We start from the raw sequence: 9,459 nt of genomic DNA on the forward strand, positions 1-9,459 counted from the left end.
AAGTTTTCATGTTCTTCTATAAGTGATAAAGTTACTCAATGTCCTTCTTGTTTTATCAAGGTCTTTGTATCAGTCACTTGTCCTGGGAGTGTGTCCTGTGTCCTATGAGCTAATTGCATAAAAAGGATTGTTTCCTTTATTTGATGATTATTACTGTTTTCAGCCTCACAAGCCATTTCTTCTGTTTCAGGATCAACACTCTGTGGTAGGCCAGGGAGCTGGCCCCACTCCAAGTTCCAGTTCTTGCTCAAATCCAAACACTGGAAGTGGTTACATGAACTCATCCCAGCAATCAATGTTGAATCAGCAACTGATGGAAAAGAAACAGGCTCTGCAGCGGCAAATGATGGAGCAAAAACAACTCCTTCTGCAGCAACAGATGTTAGCAGAAGCAGTAAGTTCTCTAATTCCATATTTTGCATGATTTTTGTAGAAACACCAGAAAGGAAAGCCAAGATGGGAAGAAATCTGCCCAAACTTGTAGGTCATTTTAGCAATGCATAGACCTTCTAGAGTTTTGGGGCACTTTGTTGAGCCCTTGTTCAGTTTGCATGAAACAAGGAAAGTATCTGATCTACTGTGGTTTTGTTATGACAAGAGTCTAGCAACACACGTATTTACTTCTAGTCATGAGCGTTTTCCATGGTGTTCCTTGTAAGGTACACCAAGGTACACTAGCACACTACTTTGCTACACTACTTTGACCACAGAGGAAATCTGACTTCCAGGTTATGTGTTGCTAGGACTGCAAAGTCGAGCAGATTCCTCTTATATGAGGTTAAAGACAACTTCTGGATAATGTCACAACAGGAACTTCTGGAGTCTGACATTTATTTGCTTTGGAGAAGAGGGGAGAGACAGTGACAAGATGCATGGAGGTTTTCAGAATGAAAGTCTTTAACGAAGAGGTCTTTTGGGGAGATTATTTGCCTAATAGCTCTGGATGGACGTGAATTAACTAAACTCTGACTTTTTAGTGCGAAATACAAGTATGTTGCAGTAAGGGGTGAAGCCTGCACAGTAATTGTGCAGTAAGCTCAATTTGGGAGACACATGCGCACCAGGAATGACTTAGTGATGAGTGAGGCAGTCAAGCCTGTATCCACACTTTCCTGTCATGGGCCATGCATCCTGAGCAGTTGCAGCTTACAGGTGAGCAGCAATTCTCCAAATGCATAGTCACCGTCTGTAGGAACAGGGGAAGTTTCACCCCACACACATGCTGATGAGAGATTCGCCACTGACTCCAGTGACTTCAGTTTCAAGATTTTCATGAAGACAAGGCTGTTTGTTAGATTTTGATTCAAGGACTTCAGTTTTTGTCTTCCCTTCACCAGAAATGTGGCCAGATAGTAACTGTCTTTCTCAGATCTCTTTTCCCGCTGCCCTCTTCTCCAAGAGTCATTGCTAACCCCTTTCTGTGGCAGCTCCTCCACTGGAGGAGGAAGGAGAAAGGGAGGAGATGGGATGGCTGGGATAAAGCACATGTAGTCGAAATCCCCTTTGCCAGCTGTGCACATTGACACAATGAGAGGTTAACATGCACGAAATGGCTGATGAACCATTACACAGCCAGAGGGCAGGTGGGGACCTTGCTGGCCACACCTGCAACCCTGCGACCCAAGTTGCTTCCCCAGCGTGTTAGGATTGTGCCTGGATATTTGCTGAACATTGCTGCTCCCTGTCTCCTCGGAAAGCAAACCCCAGGGAAAGGGAGGGAGGCATGAGGAGCCATCAGACCCCTCTGCCTGGTACATTAGCAAGCACAGACACAGGGTACACTTTCTGCTGCAGTGTAGACATGACCAGTATTCTCAAGGGCTGATCAAGTTCTCAGTGATTTTTAAAAAGTTAGACTGGACTCCAACACAATATAACCAGCAGATTCCCATGCAATCTTCAGTGCATGATGGCACAGATTCATAGATGCCACTGAAGTCTTCTCCTGTGGACCAGGCAGGGTGAAAGGACATGTCAACTCTGTACATTCTGGAAAGTGCAAGACACAGGCAAAACACAGGGCTAGGAAAGCATTAAAGAAAAGCAAATTAATATATTTCTGCTCTAATCCTCTAGGAGAAAATTACTCCACAAGATCAGCTAAACAGACACTTGACACGACCGCCACCAGATTATAAAGACCAAAGAAGGAATGTGGTCAACATGCAACAAACCAACCAATATTCTGGTAAGTGTCCATGTCCTGGATGAAACTACATTCTTTCCTTCTAGGTGGAAGATGTTCCAGAAGAGCCAGCGATTCATGGATCCCCTGATAACAAGTGCTTGGTTTTCTTTGCATCCATTTAAATCAATACAGAGGTATTTTAAGTAAAACTCACTTTAAAGTGGGTTTAAAATGCTTACATTCCGTCTGGGAGCTTTTTGCTTTTGTAAATATCGGTGCAAGAAAGAAACAGAGAATGTTTCCTGGTGACTTCCAAGCCTTCTGGAAACCTTCCCAAAGGACCTTGGGCTTCTTCTCCCTCGTCTAGCTGCTGCTGTCCTGTGCTGTTTACATTACTGTCCTGCCACTACTGAAAAATGCTGATATATGGTTGGGGAACCAGCTGGTCATTCATCAAGGCTGATGCTGCCCATCCCAGGCACCAAGGGGATGTACCAGCATGGCCCATGTTCCCCAGGCACGGAGAAGGAGGAGGACAGCACCCACCCATTCCAATGCCTGGGGCAGATGTGCATGCAAATACTTGATACAGGCTACATGAGCAGGCAGCCTCTCTCCATCCAGATGTTTCTCACGTGTACCAACTTGGTACCTGTTGCTTCAGAGACTGAGAGAGATCCTTCAAATGGCAGCTCACGTGTGCTGTCCTACATGAGGACCCTCATCCTACTTGCTGTGTAGCCTGCAAAATACCATCACAGGCAACCACTGTGATAGTCTGAGCTTTCAGTTTTACAGTGTGTCACAGTGCAGCCTCAGTGCAGCTCTAGGAGCATTTAAAGGGAGCAATCAATGGGGGAAAGTTCCTGGTTTAGGCCAGAAGTAGCAGGGCAGACGATAATTCCTGACACTCCAGGGCAAGTCCTGTGTGGGAGTCCCAGAGCCCTCTCCTCCTTGCAGAGCCCAGTTTGGGGTGTACAGAGCTGCCTTCTTGGCTGTTTGCCCTTCTGGTTATCTGCAAGCTCCTCTGAGAACAGAAACAGAGTAAGGAAAAGATGTTGGGGGAAAGGTGGGATGCTGCAAATACTGCAGAGTATCTGCATACTTCAATACAAAAATGATCCTTTGTCTTCCAGTGATTTTGGTATGCAATACAGTGAGGAAAAAAAATGGGATTTGTTTTTTTCATAATCGCCTTATCTAAGGCTCTGAGTTTCTCCTGCCTCTCCCAGGCAGTGTTCTGCACTGCTTCGCCTTTTACAGGCCGCGCCAGTGAGGAGCTTGTTGCAGTTTGGAGACTGCTGCTCTCTAACGGGCCTCAGTGCTCATCACCTTCAGGAAATCTGCACAAGTATCACTGATGCCAGCTGAATACCATGTACTGAGGGCGATGCCAGAGCACAGAAAGCCAGTTTGCTGACTTGCTACCTCCTGTGATAAATTAAAATATATGGTTTAACGACTGGTAGCTCCGGGAAATCCTGTGATTTGGTGTGTGATTTAGAGGTTGATTCCTGGAATCAAATGATTAACTGAGATTCTTGGCTTTTACTTAAGAACAAGGCATTTCTAGCTGGAGAGAGAAGGTGGCAACATGACTACACCCCATCTGTGAAAGGCTCCAAAACAAGTAGATGGACAATGTTATGTTGCTCCTGTTGATGTTCTAAATCTGAAGGACTCTCTGTCAATCTCCTGCTATTTGGAGCCCCATCTCCTGGGTTTGAAGCACATGGGGTTGGCAGTACTGGCCCATTCAAATCTCAGACCCCCACTGAGGGTGAGCCCAGGGAGAAGAGCAGCTTTTCTGGCTAGCCAGGGAGAAAGGGCTGCTCTGGGAGCCAGCAGCAAAGTCACCAGATGGAGCAATCAGGAAACTCTTGCATAAGGGAGTAACAGCAGGGAATCCATTCCCTTTTTCTGGGAATAGCTCTGTTCAGATCAGGGAAGAAGAGAAAAAAAAGTTAAATAAAATATCATGGGGCCTGGAAACACATGGTTAAACATTTTATTCCCATGTGGTTTTCCCTGTGGTGCCATGTTGCAGCAATAAGCCCTTAAGAGGACGGCAGGTGAATTGGGCAGCAAGGGCGTTTCTCAGAATCGCCATAGCCCAGGGTGTCCAGCTGCTGTACGCAGCACGGCCGTGGAAGAAATTCCTTCCCATCTGGAAGAAATCAGAACGGAAAATATTTGTGTTAAAAATAAAAGGATAAAAATAGCAGTACAAAGAAAGAGGAAACTTTGTCTTTTGCACAATATGTACAACCCACGTCCTGACTGACTGTGCTCATTAAAGAGCATTTGCACAAGGAGGGAGATATTGCGCCCCCGGGGGTGGCTTTGTCCTGGGGCAAGGGAAGCTCTTCCACAAACGGCCGGACTAGCTCGGCCGGAGAGAGACCGAGTTCTCCCCCAGATTGTTGTTGCTGATCTTTTGAAATGCCACTGAAACCCGACTAGCAAACCCAGAGATGAGGTTACTCCTGACGTCATCCACTCGCATTGATTTTCCCCTTTTCCTCTCCAAAGCTCCACACAGCAAGGTCTCTCCCAGCCTACTGCACCGTCAGGGGGAAAACCAGGTGGGCCCTTCACAACATCTCCTGTCCCAGGGACTGCCCAACTCCAGCACTGAATTTAAATGCTTAAATTAAGATAGTCTCACTAGATTATTAAGTGTCTTCCGATTGGAGTAATTTTCTGGATGAGCCTGTCTTCCAGAATAAAACTAGCTTCTTAATTTAGGTATCTATGTCTAACTGATTTGGAATAAGAAACTCTACTTCTAGGGCCACTGTCAGGATTAATAATAAATTGGGAGGAGACTATTTTTAGACATTTAGGTTAAAAGGAATTCTGTGCATCCATGCTGAATGGATGTATAAATGCATAAAAATAATGCAGAAAAGGTAGAAATATATAATTTTTTGCAGTCTGAGGGAAGTGCTAGAGGTTTGGTGAAATTCCAATAAGAACAGTATATTAAACAGCTGCTACTAAACATAGACTTTTAAAATATGTATGTGCCTGATTTGTATTCAAGAGTTTTCAAAGAACAGGCTGAGGAGTTCTCCAAATTGTTAATATGTAAGGGATTTTTTTTAGTGTTGAAACTGCAAGGAAGAAAGTTAATGCCATGACAAAAATTTAAAAAGTAAATAGGTAATTGCAGCCCTAATGACCTAATGCTGAGCTCAGCAAAAGTACATAGGACTGTTATACCCTGATTAATAAAGAATGAAAGAAGGGGCTACAATTAATGTCAGACAGAAGGCTGATGAAAAATACACCTAATATTTTTTTTAATTAACCATACCTTTGGCTTATAAAGCTAATAATTATTCAGGTAATGGTCTTTAAGTCATCTGACTTCCTACCATATGATCTTTTTATTAAGCAGAGTGATAGAGTTAACATGGCACATAGAGAAACAGCTGAGAGGTCTCCAGACATCACTGCAAACCCGGTGTGTGATTATGATCAAAAACAAACACAGTCTGAGATAGGGAAGGCAGAACAAGAAAAATAAAATGCTTGTTTTACATCCATGCTGGAATTGTGCAAGAGCTGTTTAAGTACTGTGGCTAGCTGTGATGTACAGCCTTTAAATCAAATGCTGAAAATTGGGCAAGTTTTAAAAAGAGCTATAAGACTGATTGAAGGACTGGAAGAAAATGCTGTAAACTGAGATGAGTGTTTTCAGAGGTCACAGCCTTAGTCACAATCATTAAATACTTGCATAGTAAGTAGAAAATGATGATGGACCAAGTAGTAAAAGTAATCAAGCAGACTAATAGATAATAAGATTTACTGATGAAGTCAGAACTAGACAAATTCAGTGTAGACTTGATGTATATGAGAAAGATCAAACCCCAACAGTGCCCATGTCCCACAATTGCTAGTAGCTGATACGCAGGAAATGCAAAGCTCCAAGGTTGTATATAGCTATTCCCCCACCAGATATCTCTGGGAGAGGCTTGGGGAATTCCTGAAAAGTGGCAGTATCTTTGCTGTAACCCATAGGATAATTTTGCTCATACTTACAGAATAGTGTCAGCGATCCGTCCTCGTGTTGAACACTTTGTGCTGTTTTCTGCTTTGCAGGAGGTTCACCTGCTGTGAGCATGAGCTCCAACATGTCCTTATCAAACCCCATTTCTACTCATAGCATCATGCCCCAGAGCTCCAGCCTCATGTCCACGGCTGCCGGGACACGAATGCCTTCCGTCCCCGCAGCGCGGGGCATGGGCTGCTACGGGAACCCTCCCTGCAACCAAGCAAGCGCGTACAACGTGACTTCAGGAATGAACCAAATGCAACCACACAGAAACCAAAACCAAGTCCTGCCCAGTCAGAGTAACACCCTGATGTCTCGACAGCAAACCATGACGCAGGGAAACAACGTAGCAGCTTTTGGGACTGGGTCAGTGGTCAACTCACAGCAAGTCAGGCCCAGTTTGAACCATGGAGCCACAGGGATCCCCACACAAAGACCGGCCAACGTGATGATCACGGCTACTGCCGCTGCTCAGAACTGGGCCTCACAAGAAGCTGCAGTGAAGCAGCAGGACACGCTGAAACCCGCAGGGGTCCGTTTCCCCACAGGGACGCCATACCCCAACCAGGCCTTGCAGCGTGCCATGGGCAACCAGCATTTTCCTCAGCGTGCATTGGCACCTCCCAATCAACTAACAGCAGGAGTTCAAATGAGGCCTCCTCTAAACCAAATGCACCAGACTCTGAATGGACAATCTGCTGGCTCACTACGAGGTCTAAGCATAAGACCTAACCAGCTAAGAGGACAAACTGTGCCTACCTTGAATCAGCCAGAAACAAGTATGACACCTCCATCCTCTCTGCCATCAACCAATTTCACATCTACTAACCAAAACTCTCGGGCTTACCAAGGAACTGACCATGGTAATGACCTCGGGTTTGACTTTCTGAACCAGCAAGGTGACAGTATAGGGCCTGCGCTCAACAGTGACTCAGATTTTATAGATTCTTTACTGAAAACGGAACCTGGTAATGATGACTGGATGAAAGACATCAACCTTGATGAAATTTTGGGGAACCACTCATAAGTGACAGTACCAAGGGTGAAACAGATAAAGAGGCAGTAAGGACATTATATTTCTCTTTAGATGCCAACAGTCTGCTTTATTAATTTACACTCCAGTAATTGAGCTGTCCTTTAAAACACCCCATAGAGCTATTTCCCCATTTGAAGAGTTGCTCTAAGAACAAAATTGAAGTCTCCCCCAGTGAAACAATAGTGTAAATGACATTCATACCTGTCACAAAGGAGTGAGAATGTGTGAAGGGTCCGTTCCCCACACTGGTGCCCAGCAAACGCATCAGCTCTTCTCATGAGGGATGTTTGCAAGTGCATACAGCTTCCCACACATGCAAGACCCCAGCGAGTGGTGTGGGTTGTGAACTACCATTTCTCTCAGGACCAAGCAGTCCAGAGCTCTTCAATCACTGTGTTCGCAGCCCTTGACCACTTTGGGACTCAGTCCTGACAGGATCAGACCGTGTGTATATCTCAGTGTATTACAAAAACTGTTTACTTCTCTGTAGTGCAAACTCTCATTTACTTTTTTGTTGATTTTGTTTTAAACTCTCTTTATTTTGTAGCTCACAAGAGGGTAAGAGGTTCCATCCAAGAAAAGAAGAAAATAGATTCTGTAACAGACATCCAGTGTGTAACTGGGTGTGCTGTAGTTTTTGCTTTTTCCCTTTTGTTAGTGCTTGCCACGAGTGACAGAGGAGGCTATTTTCTTGTCCGTAGTGCAATCACTCTGGGCATCGAGGGAAGCAGGAGATGAATTATTCCAAAGCTCAAGAGCCTCACTGCAGTAACTGTAAAGGACAATTTGAATGAGAAAGATGCTCAGAATTCAGCCCTCACAGATTACTTTTCCAAGCCAGCTTAGAGGAGGGCAAATACATGAAGTAACTCAAGTAAGCCACAATACCTATCCCCCATTTTCATCCTAACCCATGGTAAATGGTTCATCTTGTTCCTCTTCTATCAAACAGATTAATCCTTGCAGAAATGCCAGCACATCTTTATCTGGGGAGAGACTTCCATTCTGATTGCACAGCATTTTTTCCATCGCCCTTGCCATTGCTCTCCCTTGCCATAGTGGGGAGTTGAAAGAGGTCTGATGATGGCCCAGATCCCCACAGTGTGCTTCAGGCAGAGTATGGGAGTACTGCCACAGAAGGCAAGACAGAGCAGTCATAGCCACCTGTGTTACTCACAGTAGGAAGCTTTACTCAGTCATATCTGTACTTGTAAATGAAATAGTTTCTGGGAACATTCCTGGATGCTGGAACTCAGTCATGTGTTCTGGGGACATCTTGGTTAACATTGCCTTGAGCATTTCCGTGTGTCGCTAGGGAGCTAACATGGGCCGAGGACTATTGTCATAGATCGTTCGCAGCCAACTTGCCTTGGAGGTTAACAGAACAGAATAATAAGGATACAGGTTTTTCCTTGCCATTTGGCCTCAGTGCCAGAGAATAGTCTTGTCCATATTAAATTTACTCATACAGATTTTGTCAGTAAGGCTCTTAGAAGGTGGTCTTATGTCACTATAAAGCAGTTGCACAGTGAGTCTGACAGGCGCGTTCACAGATGGGAACAGATCTTGCAAGTCAAAAGAAAATACTATTCTTTAAAATGATGTGGTGAGACATGTTTCACAACCTCCCCTGAATTAGCTGAGACTAGATGTGGCAAAGGAATACAAAGCTTACTTTCACATGCCTCGCCAAAAGGCATTGCTCTACCCAGTAGGAAGTGCTTTATTCAACCTTGTTAGTGGTAGTGGAATGAGTTGACTACTTGACAATAGCCTCTGTACTTTTCTGACCTATTTCTCAAGAGAGTTTTTAATACGACTTTTCCAGTCATTTCACCCTGTCTTTTCTTGTGGGCACATTTTTTTCCTAATGCTCCAAGAAACATGGTCTCACACATACACAAGCACCATCAGCTACAGGAAAGGTGTAGCACGTGCATTTGGCTAGATCTGCCAGTTGAGGCAGACTGAATCCACGGTGCTCTTCATTCCCAGACATGTTTTTCACAAGACAAATGAGCAAGCCCACAGAAGAGGCCCTTCTGCACCAGCTAAGATTGTTACATGCTTCTGCAGTGCATAACATGGTGGCTCAGCTGCCCGGAAAGCTCTCTCTTCTCCCAGTTTAGACTGGAGTGCTTGTTCCTTTTGAACCATTGGTTCCAGTACCAATAAGGAAAGGAAGAATTTTCCAAGTCTTTAAACAGGTTTGCATCTTGAGTCACTGCCCCCCTC

At 44.7% G+C, this 9,459-nt stretch overlaps 1 protein-coding gene across 1 annotated transcript in view; it reads left to right on the top strand.

Annotated features, from left to right (window-relative positions):
- The window catches only part of MAML2 (mastermind like transcriptional coactivator 2), a 199,970-nt gene extending 192,532 nt beyond the window's left edge, over positions 1–7,438 (top strand). Inside the window, exons 3-5 of the mRNA XM_088522318.1 lie at positions 191–394; positions 2,077–2,188; positions 6,236–7,438. Of these exons, the coding sequence (XP_088378444.1) occupies positions 191–394; positions 2,077–2,188; positions 6,236–7,215 (1,296 nt within the window). The 3' untranslated portion in view covers positions 7,216–7,438. The remainder of the gene's footprint in view (positions 1–190; positions 395–2,076; positions 2,189–6,235) is intronic.
- The last annotated feature ends 2,021 nt before the right edge of the window (positions 7,439–9,459 follow it).

This window comes from Tinamus guttatus, unplaced genomic scaffold, assembly GCF_059628265.1.
Source record: "Tinamus guttatus ecotype Peru unplaced genomic scaffold, ASM5962826v1 Tinamus_guttatus_pri_ptg000150l, whole genome shotgun sequence".
NCBI classification, from domain to species: Eukaryota; Metazoa; Chordata; class Aves; order Tinamiformes; family Tinamidae; genus Tinamus; species Tinamus guttatus.